We start from the raw sequence: 20,611 nt of genomic DNA, 5'->3' as shown, positions 1-20,611 counted from the left end.
AGAGGGAGGAGGGATAGAAGTACAGTATAAGGGACAACATTTGAAATGTAAACACAGAGACTATCCAACAAAAATGATTTTTTAAAAAGGATAAGAAATTATCACCTATTTCCAAAGTCAATGCACACTTATAACTAAACACTCAGTATTATCTTCTCAATTAGGGAGAAGAAATTTCCAGTGGTGATTTCTTCATGGTCTTGTATTCCTCTCCTATTCCTATCACTGCCCAACATGCATCAGCAGTCTCATGACCGTACATAAATTACAATATTTGTTAATGAAAGTATACTTTCTTCAAGTGACTTTCACTGTGACTCTCCCATTTTTCTCCTAAATAATTAGAAAGCTGAACTGAATAAATTTCTGTCAGTCAAGTTTTGGTCTGCATTTATGGTAAATTAATACTCTGTAAGAAAAACTTTTTCTTAAAAAAAATCTCAAATTACTGTATTCACAAATTAACATTTCCTTTTGTTGCATTTTTCTTTTGCCTTTGCATACCTTCTAAGGTATCACATATGCAGACTGCTGACTAGGGCCTCTTAGGAATTTTATGGTACTTCCTGGGTTCTTGCACACACACACACACACACACACACACACACACACACACACACACATACACACATGTATATATACATGCAATAAATTTCAAATTAAGCAGGCCTTTTCACAGCCTGACTTTGATATGCTAACATGTCTTGTGGATATATGAAAGGCTGTAGTCACTACCTCTCACCCTTTTTAGTCCCCATGAAGTGTTCCTCGGGGCAGCCACTTCTCTGAGCAGGACTATAGGTCAAGTTGGCTGTGGGCAATGGCACTGGAGGATTTGTTCATCTCTAACTCCTCCCAACTCCTTAAGATAGTACTAAAACTTTACATCCCAAATCACTGTGTCAGCTGTCATTTCATGTTCATGTTCCCATACCCATGATTTTGTTACAAAAGCCAAACGGGAGAGAGGTTTTGCAATGAGATAATATTTTATTTTAATTTTCACCATTTATATACAAACACAAGTTAATAAAACACGGCACAAAAACTGTAAAATCCATAAATTAATATTTGTAAGTGCATAGTCTCATGCTCGCATAGTTTAAAATATAGATAATAACAAGTCTCACAAACACATCACTCTCCATAGACAGAAAGAATCACTGAGGACGCCTAAAGGTCTTATAGCAGATCACAACTTCTTGAGAACAGCAACAAGAAAAAATAAAAACAGTGAGGATTTAGAAATAAGTGGTAGTCACTTAGGTGTTTTTACGGTTCGTCTAACGTTTTAGGTTTGAAGCCACAACAATATCCACAGCACACAAGACCCTGCTACCACTGTAGTGAGGGGGAAGCACCGGGATGCTGAGGGGCAGGTACAGGACTCCAATCGCTGCCGATGGAAGACTTTGAAATACACTGTACAGCTTTAAGAATAGGTCATGACTGGGCACATTGAAACTGAGCACTTGTACGCCATGGAAGAGCAGCCGGCAGATCTTAGGACAGTGGGTACAATGACATTCTTAGGCTTCAGGCTCATAGTCTTGATAGCCTTCCTAATATCAGGGAAAAGAAAATAACAGCATGCCTTGTCAGTGGAGTGACAGGTATCAACTGTCTGCTTCACAGCAGGGAGGGCTCAGCCTTTCAGTCAGATACAATTGATCCTCTGAACTGTGTTTGGAACTTATCTCCCAAGAACATTTATTGGATTTTTTTTTCCATACCAGTTATCAGTAAGTTATTGGGGTCATCACAGATCATTTGGCCTAATTCCAGACATATCACTTGATCTGTGATCTCTTTCTGCAGTATGGATTGGCTGAGGCTCTGATTTTCTCCTTTGCTCTGCTGTGATCACCTAGGTAAGCTGCATGAGGCCTCCCCCAAAGTTCATCCTCCTCCTTTCTCTCCCATTAGGAAACTCCACCTTCATGGAAGGCTCCCATACATGCTTTTTTACTGTAAAGCCTGAGTCTCCTGGACAAAATCCAAATAATATTCATAACAGAAATGATCCAATGTAACTGAATTTGATAGCCTTCCTCAAAATTAACTCTAACTATATCAGGATTCTGCTAATTAAACTAAACCCATCAAACTCTTTTTCAAATATAAATATAAACTTACATAACCAAGTTAACTTGGGGCTCTACAGTTTGTCTACAACCTTAATTATATCTTCAGCCTTAATACTCTATCATTTTTCTGTTTTCAAAGCATGACTCATAACTGCCCACTGTTGCTCAGACATTTCCATATGCCTTTGTTTCTGATAGTCTTTTGTGCTCCAATGTTCTTACTTTGACCTGTCATATCCCTTACCCTCTCCCACAAAGGTTAAAATCATTTTCTCCAAAACCTCTCTTTGATTGAACTACTCAAACCATCATACAAGGGAGATCGGATAGTGGCAGAGTTTTATATAAAGGCATTTACCTCTGAAGGTACTTAAGAAAATATCTAAGAGTAATTTATTTTTATTTTATTTTATTAGTTTTCTGTATATAGCCATTTACCTCTGAAGGCATTTCGTAAGCCTCACTGCTAGGATCAACAGGCATGTCTTCCAGGATTCCTTCTTGCGGGTACCCTTCTTCACCCTACAGACAGGAATGAAAGCACAAGTTAGTGGTTTAACTTCTGACACATAGCTTGAAAAAAGCCTTATGCCAGATACATCTTCAGGGTGCTGCAAGGAATGTTATCAGAGGTGTATGATTCAGTATTACTGCTGGATTCTCAATGTACCAAACCACGGGAAAAACTCTGTGCAAACATGGGCTACCAATCTGAAGTGCACAAAGGTTTTGCCCAGGTTACTCATTACGCTTGCAGTTGCCAAAATCTCTCCATAAGCACAATGCTACGGTTGCAGTGGATTGCAGTCAATGAATAATAATGAGTCAAATAATGGTAATGTATTCTAATTTTTTTTAAAGAATCATGATGATTCTCTAATAGAGAAAACTTATTTTTGGTGTAATGCTTAACAGGATATCGTTTGTGGACAAAATCCAAATAGCACTTGAATGCAAAAGTAAAAATGTTCCAAGAAAGTGAAACAAATATTCAGAGAAATCATTACTTTTAATTTTTTTCCTTAAATTTGATAATGCAAAGTACATGTGTTTTGTAATTCATAGTTTTATTTTATTTGCATGTATTAATATTTGCCCTATGTGTGTGTGTGTGTGTGTGTGTGTGTGTGTACTGTGTGCATGTGTGGTAAATGTAGAGGGCCCAAGAAAGCGTCATATTCCCTGGAACTGGAGCTATAGACACTTGTGATTCTCCATATGGATGATAGAACATGAACTTGGTTCCTTTGGATTAAAAACACATGCTCTTAACCGCTGAGATATATTTCCAGCCCCAATAAATTCATTTTTAAATGCTGCCAAAGAAATAGTTCCTTTTGGAAATCTGAAGTTTGAAATTACACGTACTTGATGTTAAAAAAAAATCTGATTGGACAAAAATTGCTCAAGAGAAAACCAAAAAGATGGAGAAAACAATAGTTGTAAAGACAAAGGAATAAATTTAGAAGAACTTAGACATAATAGGGCAAGATTCATTTAAACATACATCTTAGGATGTTACATGTTTCTAATAAAAAAGATTTCCAAAATTCTGTTTAAAATTAAAAAAAATGACAAATATATAAAACCAAAACAAAAAATAGTATTCAGCTGAACAAAATTTCTCCCAGAAGCCATGGTTTATTATATCAAGCACTAAATTCCAGGAGTGGAGTATTTTCTTCAGGGTTCATCCCAAAGATCCAAGTAAACCCCACAAACTCTACAGGTTCTGGCCATTATTCTTTGTTGTCAGTCACAAGTAGATGATAAGGATGAAGTCACAAAACAACATGGATGCAGGACTTAAAGAAGCCAATGAGGATGAGAGCTGAAAGTTTCCTTTCTGCTGGCTGGCTCTCGTAGTCATGGAAAGCACTGTGCAGGATACTGAAAGTCAAAGGACATCTATCCACTTACCGTGTCCTACAATCTGAGGCCAACTATTCAAGCACGGTATGTATTAGTGCAACTACTGCATGGGAGGTAACCAATTACTCTCTGGTTCAAATAAAGAGGTGCTTCACAGGAGTGAATCCAACTGTAGTATTATAGACATTATAAGAAAGAACACCCCAGCAGGGGATATTGTAGGTTCTTAGGAAGAACTGAATAGTGTTGTTTAGCAAATTCACTTAGTATCAAACTGCCTCTAAATATTCAGGTTTAGACTCTTAAACAAACGCTACATTAAGCCTAAAAAATAAGCCTCTCCTTCCAGAGAACAGTGGTGAATGTTGAGACTCATTGTTACAAAAGGCACTGAGTATTAGTGTTCAGATTTAAACAATACATGTATACTATTCCCTCTAAGGATCTGTATGTATTGAAGAAGTGATAGCAAAGAGATTGTAATGGCCAGAAAATAAAGATAGTGTTCCTTGGCAAGATATAGAAGCTACAGGTACCAACTCTGCTTGTGCATAAAAGTGAGCATGTCAAAGGTCAGGAATAGATAGAAGGACCCAGATCACTCTATATATGTCACTGCTGTACTATTTATTACTGATGGTTTGGGGAAAAGGTAAAGCATTGCCTTGAGTTTTATGCCCACTAATGATAAGTTCACATAAAAGGTTCTGATTTAACCTAATAGGTCACAAAACAAAACCAAAAGCCATGTATCTGGGAAAGAGTCTTTTGGCAATGGTATGAGTGAGATCTTAATAGAGATGAAGGAGAAGTAAGAGTGTTAGGGAGAGAGTAATTAAGAGTGGTGTGTGTGTGTGTGTGTGTGTGTGTGTGTGTGTGTGTGTGTGTGTCAGGAGTGATGTTTATGGTGGGCACAAAGGACAAGTAAATCCCCGGAGCTTGCTGATTAGGCAACCTGGAGTATATGCTCAGTCCCACGTCTCTGAATGACTTTGCCTGTCTGGAAGCTGAGGAACAGTTCTCCCAAGTTGCCTTTAACCATACACGCCTATGAAAAGCAAATATTCCTAGACAGTTACAGGCACTCTATATTTATAGATATATAAAATGCAACTAAAGAGTTTTGTAATTGAGGTTTTTCCCTGAACTTGAGGTCTACTACTGAAATAACAAAAACATAACTAAAGCTTTATTTCAAAAACACAACAAAATAAGTAGCCACAAAGCTGAAAGAACTCATGGGGTTCCTATTCATCTGAAAGGCTGCTTTATGATCTTAGTGACTTATCTGCCCTCACTTATTAAGGTATATCCATAATTACACTGAACTAGATTTTCTCAATGAACAGAAAAATGCTATGTCATTTATTGCATGTGTCACATTGGAAGAGCAAAGCTGGAGACAGTGATAAGAAATGCTGAAAACACACTGTCCTCAGGTCACACCTGCAGAATGGTTTTTCAGATTGTGAATAAAAACTTATCCTGTAAGGTAACATTTATGGAGAATCTAGTCTACAGGGAAACAATGTGCACTGCTCATTAAAACATGCCTGTGTGTTCTACTTTGTAAATCTGAGAGGGCACGTTCTTCTTTCCTATAGTATAGTGATTTAGTCTAAACAGTCCTCTCAGAATGAAAGAAAAGTACAGAGAAGAGATGAACACTCCTTTATCTCACTGTTATAAAAGTTTTGGAAGACAAGGGAAAAACCAGATGATATCTGAAATATACTTGAAGAATCTTTTAGGGGGGGTTTAATCAATTATCAAAAACCAGTTGTATAAAACACTTGTCACACTAAGTAGGCATCTATGCAAATGCACTTTTAAGTAGGGTTTCCAGGAGGTAACATGCTATCTTAACCCTCATTCTCTTTGGCAAGCAGCATAGTGCTTGCTCTTTTGAATGCACAACCTTGTAATTAGCTGACTCATCTAATGAGCCTACACAGCAAGGCAACCACTGCTAGCTTTTATTCCTGTTACTTGAATATGATCTGGTGGAAATACTAACACACAATGGAAACCTTTGAGTAACATGCATTATCATGTTTTAGGATTGTTGTGGGAAAATAGTATTCCATATCTTTATATAAATATGTGAGGTTTATATAACTACTATTTTAAACATGTATGGATTGGATGTTTAAAGATAAATTCTCTGGTTAGGGAAGGCACATAGGATCATCAGAGTTCAAGTGGGGTGATCTCAGGAAGATTTGTTGCATATTGGGCTCAGAAAGAGCTAGCTACATCTTTCTCAGTGTATAGTCTTTGAAAGAAAGCCCTAAAATCAGTAGCTGAATAAAATGGTAGACTTTGCCCAACTATAACAAAGGATTAATGCTTTCATTTTAGAAGACCTTGGGCAATGCTGGAGATACTGTAGGAAAAAGGAGGAAACCTTAAGACTTTAACAAGTCATGGCACAAGTGTTTATTTTAAACAAAGAAAGAAATGATGGGCATTCTATCTCATTATCAGACTGATGAAAAATACCTCAGGCCACACAAGATGCTTGTATGTAAAAGTGTCAAGAGTTATGTGGTTCTGAAGTAAACAATAAAGAATTAGAAATTAATAGATATAAAATCAAGAACCCCTATAGAACAAAGGAAGGCTGTATCTTCCTTATCTGAGTGATTAAAAGGCTGAGAAAGCTGGAGCGAGCATTTGAGCAGAGGCCCAGTGATATCTACCAGGACTAAAATCTCAAAGGAAAAAAGTTCAACATTTGGGCCCTAACCTCTTAGATAGACTGTGCTATCCAGTGTCTCTATGGGATCATCAGCACTTAGGAAGTGGGCCCTCAAAGACCAGAGCACAGTTAAATATTGTCACACAGTACTAGTGGCAACCTCCCCTACCCTTTAAACTTAGAGAATTTCTGGGAGCTTCAAACCTGTTTGAACAGATTAGTGGTAAAGGGGAAATTTAAACCAGATTGTAAAGAAAGCTGATAAGTAATGTTCCCCTGGTGATTCATTCCTATAATACTGCCCTTGGAGACTGAAGCGGGAATGCCAAAGATTTGAGGCCACCCTTAGTTATAATAGTAAGCTCCAAGCCAGCCTGGACTATAGAGTGAGACTTCACTTTAAAACTAAGTAAACAAATGCACTAAGTTAAATTTAAAAAGTAAGGTAATTAAAAGCAAACTCTACTAAATGTTTTCTTTCCCATCTTACTTATAAATAAGCCACAGTTAAAAAAAAAAAAAAAAAAAAAAAAGAACCAGATTTCATTAGGGTCTGGACACATTCCAAAGGCCTTATAAACTTTACCTGAACTCAAACCAGTCCTTAGAGAAGGTTGTCATTATGATCCTCATTTTTATCCATGAATGAACAGACTGCACCTGGTTCCAAAGTCTGCCCTCCTAATTATTATGTTGGATTTTGTAAAACTCCCTGTAAACAAACCCTTTATAATAAAACATTAAGCCAGATTCTATGAATGAGGTATAATTAATTTCTGAATACCTCAAATATTTCTGGCATTAATGATGGCTTGTTACTATTTGCATCAGGAAACAAAATCTCAGAAGGCTAAGGGAATTGTGTGTGTGTGTGTGTGTGTGTGTGTGTGTGTGTGTGTGTGTGTGTGTATGTATGTGTGTGTGTATGTGTGTGTGTTTGTATGTGTGTGAGTGTGTGTGTGTCTGTGTTAGTACATGTGTGTATGCGTGTGAGTGTGTCTGTGTGTATATGTGTGTGAATACGTATGTATGTGAGTGTGTATGTGTCTGTGTGTATGTGTGTATGTGTGTGAGTGTGTGTGTGTCTGTGTTAGTACATGTGTGTATGCGTGTGAGTGTGTTTGTGTGTGTATGTGTGTGAATACATATGTATGTGAGTGTGTATGTGTCTGTGTGTATGTGTGTATGTGTGTCTGTGTGTGTATGTGTGTGAGTATGTATGTATGTGAGTGTGTGTGTGTCTGTGTGTATGTGTGTATGTGTGTCTGTGTGTGTGTGTGTGTGTGTGTGTGTGTGTGTGTGTGTGTCTGTGTGTGTGTCTGTGTAATGTTTTGCTAAGTACAAACCTTTTATTATTTACGGGACAACGAACATGTTGCTTCTAATGAAGAGCCCTACCCAGACAATATTATCTTCTGAATTTGTAGTAAGTCATTTTATTGGAGGTCTTGACACTAGGAACTTTCAGAATAGTTTAAATTATAACCACTTGAGTGCCTTCTTCTCCCCTGATGACAAGGAGCAGAGCTTTGCTGAGAGCACTAAAGATGGTAATCCCTCTTAAGCCCCTGCATTTACGTCCACTTTGATTATTATAATAAGGCATCATGATCCATTAAGTCCATGGGGCAGCTGCTGTATCTGGTAATCATGTGTACTTTGCTTACTTGTTTACACAGTATATAAAGGGAAAGAAAAGACTATTTCCTCATCACAGCTGAGCCCAATGTTGCCTTTTCCTTCTTCATAATAAGACACTGTTCACTTACAGTCTTTTAATTACTTTTAAAGCATCCATTATTTCTAGATTATATACATTTAAAAAAACTCGCAATAAGTCCATGCAGAGCTCTGTTCAACATCCTCAATGGATCTTCCTTCAGTGTGGTTCTTTTAGATCTACATGTGAATGTTCAACAGGCACCCTCAGTTGTCCACAGACACAGAATGCCTACATTAAGTCAATGTTTACATTTTTATGACTGGGAGCAGTAACTGCAGGCACTCTTGTGTGGTGAGAGTACAGGTGTGTGTGACAGAAAAACACATCTGGATGAGATTACCAGCTCTATCACTTTAGGAAACAAATGAAAGCTTCCTTATAAAACCACTTCAAACACCTTGCGTCAGAGTCCCCAACTCAAAACTGCACACATGATGGGTTGTTTGAAAATTCTGGATAAAGGGTACCACTAAACCCTTCAAACAAAATATTTGATTACTGACTAACCACATGGCAATATGTACCTGTGACATATAGATATTAAACATGGTGACATAAAGTAGCCATTAATGACCAGCACATGTTTATATAACAAAATATCTACTGAGAGTCTATGTGCTCAGATAGCAAATTAAATTTGTTCTGTATTTCAATAAGCATATATTATTTCATTGATGAGTACTCATTATTTTTATATTATCAAGTTATAGCTATGTTTTTTTCCTTTAGAATAGAATTGACTTTTAAAAACCTTTCACTAATATAAAGTTTTTGTCTGTTTTCATCAATTAGTTACATTTGAGACTCTACAAAACTTCAGTGTTTGTCTTTGTCAAAGTGACACCCAGGTCCCTTCTGTAACCCCACCTGTCAGCTGCCCATGAACTGAGAGGCTGACTGAATGAATAGGTGATGAGGTCCTAGCCCTGGGTATGAAGCACAGGAACAGAGCCTAAACAGGAAGCGCAGCTGCCAGCATCCTTCACTGCAGGATTACCCACAGCAGCAGAGGCAGGGCTTACAACAAAGCACTTGGTGGGACAATGTTCCACCCTGGATCTTGGAGGATGAGTAGCTTTTATTGATTCTCATGACACTGCCAAGAAAACAGCTCTTAACATTTCAGTCACTGCTTCTTCTTAAGTAAAGCAGGATAAGAACTCTATGAAAAGCATGACCTGTTTGTTTGTTTGTTTGTTTGTTTGTTTGTTTGAGTCTCTGGGTTCAAATTCAGAAGAGCTCATGTACTGCCTATGAAACTCTAAGCTCTGCTAATATTAACCTATAGGTTCTTCAAAAGAGAGGTAAACACACAGTGTAAACACTCATGTACTGTGAATGAGGCCAATCATTGCAGTATATGTAGTGATGCATAGCATATAGTTTTACCTCAAACATTATCAAGTCTAGAAAACCAAATGATATGTGAGGGCTGAGAAACTGAAAACGGTAACCTTGATCTAGGGCACTGAGAAGTAAAAATCAGATGTGTGAAATGAGGAGAGATTACCCCAAAAAAATTAGTATTGCATCTCAATATTTGGGGGCTGGCCGGACAAACCAAATGGGATACATTATGGACACAATATGGCAGTAGGAAAGTGATACAGGAATTGGAGGCAAGTGAGTACCTGGAACACTTGCAAACAGTACCAACATGGCTTGGGTATTTGATACCCATTGTGCTTTGACTGGCAGATATAAGGCTAAAATTTGTTTGAGGTAAATCAAATTGGCAGTGACCTGCCGAATGGCTACAGAACATGAGAATCAGGTGTACATGACAGTAAAACCTCATGGTGGATAGGTTGGTTATTGAAATTGAAAGATAGAGTAGCTGTAATCTCTACCACTTGAAGTTAGTGATGACTGCTTAAAAGTTTCCCATTGTTTTGGATTATTTGCTACCTGGAAATTAACACACCTGTCAAGCCCAATATTATAGATACAAGTTGCATTACTGTTTATGGGAATGACAGGAGCCAGAGAACAGCCCTCATATGGAATTCCCAAAAAAAGACACAGGAAGCTCCTCAATTCTCAAAGGAAAGTTTAAAGAAACCAATATTCCCAGTAACTGGATTTATGATAGAAGAGAACATTGGAGCTTAGAGAAACATCATCTTTTAAGGTGTCTTTATTTTTATATGCATCGATATTTTGCCTGCTTGCATGTCTGTGTGAGGATGACACATGCTCTGAGACTGGAGTTACAGACAACTGTGAGCTGCCATGTGGATGCTGAAAATTGAATCCAGTCCTCTGGAAGAACAGCCAGTGTTCTTACCCTCTGAGCCATCTCACCAACCCAGGTTTTGTTTTGTTTGTTTGTTTTTTAAATAGTTGAGAATGACTATAAACAGAGCGTCTGACCAAGGCTGCATACTCACATCTGTCTTTGATTCAGAAGCAGAAACTATGTCTGTCTTTACACTAATAACCTTATGAAAGCTGACCCAAGCAAATGCACTCAGTGCCTTGTTTAACATACACAGAAATGTTAGATCGTGTGGGTTCCAAGACTGTGTGAATGTGGATAATTATCAGAAAAAAAGGATAAACTGATTGGTTTTGTTCACATATTTTGAGATTATAATTTAATGGCATCTCTCCTTTTCATCCTCTAAACCCTTCCATACACCACACCTTGCCTTCCTTCAAATCTGTGGTCATATTTTCATTATTATTGCATGCATTTGTATATAAATACACATTTCTAACGTGGCCTGTTGAGTCCATAAATGTTACTTATATGTATTTTTTCAGTGCTCAATTATTGGATTTTCTGTGTGACTGATCATTAAGACAAGGACTGTTATTAGTTATAGAGAATAAAGCCACAGTACATTTCAGGGCACATAAATCCTGTCTGAGATACATTGTCATAGATGCTTCTTTAAATTTGCTATGAATAAGACATTAAATCTGTCAGATATGTGTGTTTGAAAGACAAATAAGAGGAGGCCTCTGTTCCTGAGGCACTGGACAGAATTGCTACAAACCATTATAAAAATCAGTAATATTTGTCATAAGCCTTCATAATAAACACTAATTTAATACATATTTTTAAAAATAAACTATAGAGTTGGTTGCTATGGTACTGTGATTTACTAAATGACAGGTGCTAGAATTTCTCTGGTACCCAGTCTATCTGAGTGAGGGACTATCAGTCAATTAGCCGTCAGTAGAGAAGCTGATATGGCAACAAACGAAAGGATGGCAGCTTCACAGCAATGAAGGGAGAGTGGCTGAATCGCTCCCAAGAACAGCTGAATAGAGATGGTGAGGAGCAGAGGTCATGAAGATCGTGAGGAGCAAGAGATGAGAAACCACAGACCTTCCTCCTTCCAGCAAGCCCTTGGGCATGAAGGTGACTTCAACTAAAAATTTGTATTCTAGCTACTGTCAACAGCTGACAACCCAAACAGTCCAGGCTCTGGAACTATGACATATTGCTTTAGACATGAGGAGGCTAGCAACAGAGACTTATTCTCAGAAGGCTGCAACACTAGCCATGGTAGCCTTAGTGTCCTACCGATGGGCTCTTATCACTGGCAGGAGCAGCCAGAATGCAGAGAACATTCACTGAAGCTGGAAGATGATGGTTACAATAGTTTCTGAGTGCAGGGCCTTGAGTGGTTAAAATTCAGAGAAATAAACCTGCAACTGAGCCAACAGGCAGGAATCTCTGGTGAACATATAAGCAATAATCCTCTACTATGATAGGAGAGTCCAAATATGACACACCCTTTCTGTTTTCTCCCTGAAACTGATAAGATCCAGAACAGGAAAGCAAAAGAGAAAGGGAAGTTTATTTATTTACCAAGAAACCCCATAAAGCAATCATTCAATCCATCAGAGTGATGGCCTGGAACCTCAGTCTGCAGCCATGCAGATGTTAAACCATGCATGAGTTTTCAGTCCTGAGAGGTAGTTGTAACTGGAAAAGTTCTATAATAGAATCTGAAAAATAAAATAGAAGGAAATTAGCCAACTGCTGAGAGAGGCAGTGGGTAACTAATGGAACCTGTGAATTGTGGAGGAAGAATTATAGCCTAACAACAAATAGAACCTGGGTATTGCCATTTGGGGATTAATCTGTCAGCCCAATGTCTTCATTTTTCTCTAAAATTTAAAGACAGTATAAATTATTAACCTTTCAAAGCAAAATAGCATATAGATTGGTTTGCATCTATAATGAAAAAGACTGTCCAAAGTAACATATAGCAATGATTCCTGAAGGAGAATCTCCATATAGGTAGTACATAAATGAGTCAGGTTGTCCTACAATGTTACAGCTACTAAATGTCGAGTTAAGCACATGTGTAACACATATGCAAAACAGTATCCTATCAAACTCCTGAATCAAATTCATGTGTTAAAATATTAGATGTAAAAGATGATGAGTAAATATCTAAAAAGTATATCACTTGGACATAAAATTGACACATACAAAAGTAATTTTACACAGTGAACTTTAAAAATTGAAAGTTGCCTTTTGAAATGAAAGATAATTGGATCTGTTGTTATTTATTCATTCTGAGCAAACAGTTTTGTATGATCTCTCTAGAGAAACTATTCTACATACCTCTTCTGTTACATTCTTGGTACTTTAGTCTTTTAATTGAATTTTATTCTTACTCCTTGAGATTTCCACACATTGATAAAATGCATATTGATCCTATCACTTCCTTTTGATAACTCTCAATTCGGATCTACTCCCTAGTGACATCTGTTGAGTGCTGGCATTTTCCCCTGAAACTGTGGCACTTCTTGCTTATTATTCATTCCTTAAATCATAAATTTGTGTCTAGTGCTTGAACATTCAATCTGTGCAGATTAATTATGATGTTGGCGTCACAAATATGAAGGGTGGTGTGTTCCAGGGGCCAGGAGCAGTGCACACCACCTCTTGTGTGTGTATAGATAGATAGATAGATAGATAGATAGATAGATAGATAAATAGATAGACAGACATACAGACAGATAGATAGATAGATAGATAGGGAGAGAGATAGATATAGATAGAGACACAGACAGAGACAGATAGATATAGATATAGATATAGATATAGATTAGATATAGATATAGATATAGATATAGATATAGATATAGATATAGATATAGATATAGATATAGATGATGACTAGATACAGATAGATATAGATATAGATATAGATGATATAGATATAGATAGAGATAGAGATAGAGAGAGAGAGATATAGATATAGATAGAGATAGAGATAGAGATAGAGATAGATATAGATAGATATAGATAGACATAGACATAGACATAGACATAGACATAGACATAGTCATAGAAATAAAGACATAGACATAGACGATAGAGATAGAGATAGAGATAGAGATAGAGATAGAGATAGAGATAGAGATAGAGATAGAGATGATATATATCTTTTTTGTTGGTTGGTCTTTTGAGACAGGGTTTCTCTGTGTAGCCCTGGCTGTCCTAGAACTCACTTTGTAGACCAGACTAGCCTTGAACTGAGAGGTCCATCTGCCTCTGCTCCCTGAGTGAATCTCTAAGAGTCACTGGAACAAGTTTGAAAACCACAGCATTGAACTCAGTCATGTTTTTATCATAAGACTGCATGATGCAATCCACTGCTACTGATTACTGAGTGAGGCCATTTTTACTGCACTGATGAATTATGGTTGGACTAAGTACCTAATATGCTCCATATCGGCACACCTATAATGTGGGGGCTTTCAAAAAAATCCCTCAATGAGAGACTAATGGGGAAAATTACGATTTCCCTTTCATTTTTATTATACACTAGCAAAATAGGTACCAGATGAGTTAGCAACCTACTAAAACTGGTTGACAAGGGTTATTGCTCCTCATGCCCAGCCATTGTGACTGTATTTGAAATGGAGCTGCTCATAGATTGCTCCCAAATCACTCTTTCACTTAGCATTCATCTGCTTTGAATGTTACAGGCCTTTGTTGCCTCCTGCCCTCTCTTTTAAAGGTCCCCTATTTCTGGAAGTAAGCATGATTCTCTTGCTTAATGAACACACACTAGTAAAGCAAGGGAGAAAAGACAGCACAGGGGACATAAGGAAAGTACTGCGATCAGCAGATATGAGCCTTCCTTCTGTCTTGTTGCCTACTGCATAGCTGTGACAAAAGGAACATGCATGGCCTACAGCTAAAATGATCACTGTGACCACTCAATGCAAAGCAAAGTGTGCTTTCTTTCTTGAAGGACAGGACATCTGTGAGCTAGCTTGGTCTCTAAGGTGATTTTACCCACTCATCTCTACTCCCATGAAGAAGATAACATTTATTGTTTTGAGAATGCATTGCCATGATTCAAGTGAGACAGGATCACTGAGAGCAGGTTTCTTAAAGGCTTTGAAAACCATTGGGGCAACGTGGTTTTAATAACTCCAAATCCATTTTTGTGAGCTTAGATTGAATATACGAGTCCAACAAGTCATCTAAAGGCCATAGTGATTACACTTCTTTTAAAGTGTGAAGGAGGAAACAGATTTATTTGGATTACCAATTATGAGTTTAAGTCAGAAGGAAATTTAGCTAATGAGTGGTTTGAATATTCATAAGTACAGTAACTCTGCAAGATTTTTCTAGCATTGCCCATTACTGGAGTATTTCGGAATATTGATATCAAATTTTACCAAAAGTTCTTAATTTGCTGTCTAATATATCTTATATTCTATATAAAAATATATCATATCGGCCCACATTATTCACTACTGTATAATCACTTCCCAATTTTATTTTTAGCCAACCCTCTAATTCCCACCATTTTAAGAGGCACTTTATTTTCTACTGAAAACGTCCACAGAGACTTTGGTAGCATTTGAATTTCTGCTATTTGAATTGTGCTGACTTCATCAATTACAAACGCAAATAGAAATGAATAGAAGGTCTCAATCACCATGAAAGTTCAAGATTTCAGGATATTCTATGTCTTGAAAACCCTCTCTCCTGTAATTAACTGAAGCTTTGCTTGGATAATTACTTAGGGATTCTACTGGTGTCCCTTCTCCCTGAACAGCTCACCGTATTAATTAAGAGAGCTTCATTGGGGGCAGGTTGCTGCTCTGAATCTTAAAGTAATTTTATTTTCAGTATTTTATTTCTAACATAGGTGGAGAAAATATTAAGATAAAAACTCTGCTTCTCAGCTAGGTTTTCTCAAATAGAGATTTAAAGAAAGGGGGGAAGCAAAGGAAAGAATCTTCCAGAATGAGCCTTCCCCATTGTACTTTTACACATTAAAAAAAAATGGGTCAGTATGAAATTCACACATCCTTGATGGCTTCTAATATACTTTTCTGGCTGATTCATTTGAACTAGCATACACATGGGGACCAGGTGCTGGCTGTGATCAAGAGGCTAAAATTGTCTTCACACCGCATCACCACTGTCAGGAGAGAAAACACCACAAGACAAGGAGTGAGCTGAGAACTGAACTGATCAACTGACCCACACCTACCCCGAGGGCATCTCTCCGGATGATACCCTGATGGAAAAATGGCAATTAAAGCATGTTTCCCGTAGACTTTCTAAGGCCGCCTATGTTACAGTAATATGTAACTTGGCTGATAAACATGGGCTCCCTTCCATCACTAATTGACCTAATGCCTTTATGCTAAGACTTGGAGACATGCTCCAAGAAGAGAAGGGATATGAGGGGCGTAGATTAATGGTGTTTCCTATTCTTAGAGTCTACCGGTGGGAACCAGTCTTGGTTCTTCTGAAATTATTTCTTCTCTATGTGATAATGCAATTACCCTCTCATATGAAGTGCCTTGTTGGACAGTTCTGGTGTAGGTTAAAAAAAAAGCCTTTAATCTTATGGGGTTGTGAAGATCTTAAAAACCAGAATATCATATACACTTATCTGCACCTTTTATAAGTCTTTCTTCAATTTTCAACTGCAAATGGAAAATGAAAAGCATAAATATGTGAGACAATTTAATTGGTTTTAAACTGGAAACTCTCATTGATTTATGGCTGAACTTTGAGTTCTGATTAAAAAAAATAAAAAACTACTGTCCTAAGAATATGTAGTACTTTTAAATCATAGGCCAAATATGTGCATTGTTTGACATCTAGCTTTATTAAACTTTTTTCTTTCATGTATAAAGACTATAATCTAATTACAACTTTTATCACTTTTTTTCTCCCTCCAAGTCCTCCCATATACCCTTTCTTGTTCTTTTTCAAACTCATGGCATATTTTTCATTCATTGCAGTTACATGTGTATATACACATATATGCACACATTACATATATATTTCTAAATATAATTTTATTTTATCTTTCCTTTTCAATTTTCTTGGATATTCTCTATATTTACATTTCAAATGTTATACTATTCCTCTCCCCACTTTATTCTCTCCTTCCTTTCACCTTGCTTCCATGAAGGTGCTCCCTCTCCCAATCAGTCTATACAACTTCAGTGCCTTAGCTGTTGATGGCATTGTTCTTCCCATGAGGGTACAAATCCTTCAGCTCTTTCAGTCCTTTCTCTAGCTCTTTCATTGGGGTCCCTGTGTTCAGTCTGATGTTTAGCTGCAAGCATGCTCATTTGTATCTATATGGCTCTGGGAGACCGTCTGAGGAGACATCCATGTCTGGTTCCTGCCAGTAAACACTTTTTGGCATCATCAGTAATGCTTGGGTTTGGTGGCTGCATATGGGGTGGTTCTCCAGGTGAGGCAGTCTCTGTAGATCTTTTCTTCTCTCCCTGCTCTTCTATTTGACATTGTATTTCCTCAAGTGTTTTTTCTCCCTTCTAAGAAGGACTAAGCCATCCACATTCTTGTCTTCCTTCTTTTTGAGCTTGATAACTTCTGTTGATGTTTTTTGGTTCTTTTTGTTTTTGTTTGTTTGTTTGTTTTTTGGATATTGCAAGCTTTTTTATTGGCAGAGAGGGCTAGTATTCACTTATAAGTGAATGCATACCACGGAGTGTTCTTTTGTGACTGGGTTACGGCACTCAGAATGATAGTTTCTGTCCTTGTTAGAATTTGGAGCTACTTTTGGTTATATGCCCAGAAATGGTATAGCACTAGGGTAGCACTATGTTCAATTTTCTGAGGAACCTCCAGACTGATTTCCAAAGTGGTTGTACCAGTTTACAATCCCACCTACAGTGGAGCAGTGTTTGTCTTTCTCCACATCCTCACCAGCATCTGTTGTCACCTGAGGATTTGATCTTAGCCATTCTGACAGGTGTGAGTGGTTTTAATTTGCATTTCTCTGATGACTAGGGATGTTAATATTTCTTTAGGTGCTTTTCAGTTATTCAATATTACTCTGTTGAAAAGTCTCTATGTAGCTCTATACCCCATTTTTTATAGGTTTATGTGTTTCTCTAAAGTCTAACTTTTTGAGTTCTTTGAATATACTGGATACTAGCCCTCTATCAGATGTAGGATTGGCAAAGATTGTTTTCCCATTCTGTTGGTTGTTGTTTTGTCCTTTTGAGAGTGTCATTGGCCTTATGAAGCTTTGAAATTTTATGAAGGTCCCATTTGTAGATTCTTAATCTTAGAGCAGAAGCTATTGGTGTTGTGTTCAGGAAATTTTCTCCTGTGCATATATTGTCTAAGCTCATCCCCAGTTTCTGTTCTATTAGTTTCAGTGTACCTGGTTTTATGTGGAGGTCTTTGATCCACTTGTAGTTGAGCATTGTACAAGGAGATAAGAAGGGATTGTTTTGCATTCTTCTGCATGCTGACCGCCAGTTGAACCAGAATTATTTTTTGATAATGTCCTTTTTCCATTGAATGTTTTTAGTTCCTTTTTCAAAGATCAATTGACCATAGGTGTGTGGGTTCATTTCTTTGTCTTTGAATCTATTCTATTTGTCTACCTGTCTGTCTCTGTATCAATTCCAGGCAGTTTTGATTACAATTGATTTGTAATAGAGCTTGAGGTCAGGGATGGTGATTCTTCCAGATTTTTTATTGTTGAGAATGTTTTTTTGCTATCCTGGGTTTTTTATTATTCCAAATAAATTTGAAAATTGCTCTTTCTAACTATATGAAGAATTTAGATGAATTTTAATGATGTCTAAATATAACCTTCTTCAGTCTTTATAATACTTATGTGTGCATTTTCAGGGATATGTGTTGTGCTCTACCCTAGGGAAGACTATTTGTCTCACGATGAGAATTATCTACCTATATGTCTTTGTGTAGTGTTGATATCTCATGGGCTTTTTCTTCTCAGTTTAGCATGTCATTGTTCTTGTTCAGTTTAGGTTTAGGCAGCCACATTGGAGACACTTTATGGGTACAGATATTGACATTACTAGGAGGCACAGTTTCTTAGAAGTATCAGAAAGCAAGTGTTACAGACAAGGTTTAAAGTCCCAGCATCTTAACAATAAAAGAGGCTGCACAACAGAAGACTTATGTTAACACACTTCTGAAAATGTAGTCTTTTTCAACCACTCACTAGGAGCTTTTCCTCAGTCTTAGTAAGTCTGTTCAAGGATTAGGCTTACTCTGCAGATGTTTAACCTAGAGCTCTCAGTTCTAGAGCATATGATTAAAAATTGTAGCTTTGTTCTACAAGCTATGAGGCCTCAGAGCCTTTCAGACCACACTCATGTGAAACTTCATGCTTAGGAGACAGCAAGTCAGTATGGCAGAAACCACTTCTGCTCTGAAATTCTAAGAAGAGGAGAAAGTACTTTAATTTTTAAAATAATAAAAAGTGTCATTGAATGCATTTATTGTGCATTATGCACTTTCTAACACTACAGGAAAAGTGTAACAGACATATGGGAACATTATACTTGATTTGTACAAAGACACATACACAAACATACACAAATATTGGTTTACATATGAAAAACACAGTTCTTCTTAATTTGATATCGTATCCTGAAATCTAAGGTGCACTCTGGATTCGGCTTTAAATTTGGTCACATTCCCCAGGAAGTAATGCATTTTCCTACAAACATTATCTTAAATATTTAAAAAAGAGAACAGATAGCACAAAGGTTCATTACAATATTGCCACTCTCAGATTGCATCTCTAAAGCCTTGTACTTCTCCCATAATGGTTATCAACTGGCACATTTGTACATTAGACACAGTTAAGATGTGGGTGCATAATGAACACATTTAGGTCACACCTGGGTTAGGCATGCTTTCAGAGAGGTGGTTCTGGGACCCTGCATGAGTGTTCATTTTTGACAAGGTTGTTTGTCAGTGTTCAGTTTCTTTAGGAAATGGAGATTAGAACTATAGAAGCAAAACATGCCATCCATTTTGTTTTTTCTATTTATTTACATGTTTACAGATGTATTTGAAGGTTGTAGTCCTTCCCATACACAAGGGAATCTTGAGTATAATATTTCAGGATCTGTCGAATTTGTTTCTTGAAACAAGGTCTCTGTTTAGTCTGGGACTCTGACTAGCACGCAGTAGCAGAGGCAATCCAATTGTCTTTGCCTCCCCATTGGTGCCACACTTGGGCTCAAACTCAGGTATTTGTATTGGGAATGGCAAGAACTTCACTGACTCAGGCATTTCCCCAGCCTGATATTTGTCCTCTAAGTGTTAGATTTCTTTAATGCATAGGTTTGATTTTGTTAGTAACTATTTGACTAGAGCCCTCACACCTCAGTTATATAAATAACTGGTAGTATTCTGCAGTAGAAAGCACAGGTTCCAACCCAGGTAATGTTAACCAGTCTCTTCCCACTGGTTCAACTACATCAGGTCTTCTGGTGCACTGTGTCAATCTTCGCACCGATCCATTAAGTAATTAGATGGCATCCTTGACATGTCTTGGTTTTCCTTCTGTGCAGGAGTCAATAAATCCTTTTGCTTTTGAAAAATGCTCCCTCAAATCAAATGAGAGCAACTGGTAAACTAAGATGAAGTGGAATGGAATCATTTTTCTCCTTTAGTTTTAATAATTTGTACAATTTAAATTGTTTGAAACCTCAGGAAATATCTTCGTCTCTATTCAAAGACTCTGTAAGTACTGTAAAGTCACTTAAGTAGATAAGAAAAGCTCCATAACCACAAGGCCAGGGAAAGCTGTTTTTCAGGTCTCCAGCTCTGCTCTCTGTAATGGTTCTTGACTAGAAGAGCAATGAGTCTGGATGGATGCTTTATAGTACCCTCCCGTGGGATATCTCTATAAGTCAATTTCAGAAATTGCATTGTCTCATTTAGTTTTGTATTTGAACACTCTATGCCCTTTG

At 37.3% G+C, this 20,611-nt stretch overlaps 1 protein-coding gene across 1 annotated transcript in view; it reads right to left on the bottom strand.

Moving 5' to 3' along the window:
* Positions 1-1,044: 1,044 nt before the first annotated feature.
* The window catches only part of SNCA (synuclein alpha), an 82,857-nt gene continuing 63,290 nt past the window's right edge, over positions 1,045-20,611 (bottom strand). Inside the window, exons 5-6 of the mRNA XM_080931862.1 lie at positions 2,526-2,609; positions 1,045-1,562 (exon numbers count right to left, since the gene is read on the bottom strand). Coding sequence (XP_080787988.1) covers positions 1,530-1,562; positions 2,526-2,609 — 117 coding nt within the window. The 3' untranslated portion in view covers positions 1,045-1,529. The remainder of the gene's footprint in view (positions 1,563-2,525; positions 2,610-20,611) is intronic.

This window comes from Micromys minutus, assembly GCF_963924665.1.
Source record: "Micromys minutus genome assembly, chromosome: 18".
Classification (NCBI taxonomy): domain Eukaryota; kingdom Metazoa; phylum Chordata; class Mammalia; order Rodentia; family Muridae; genus Micromys; species Micromys minutus.
This window is presented reverse-complemented; position numbering and strand designations above follow the sequence as displayed.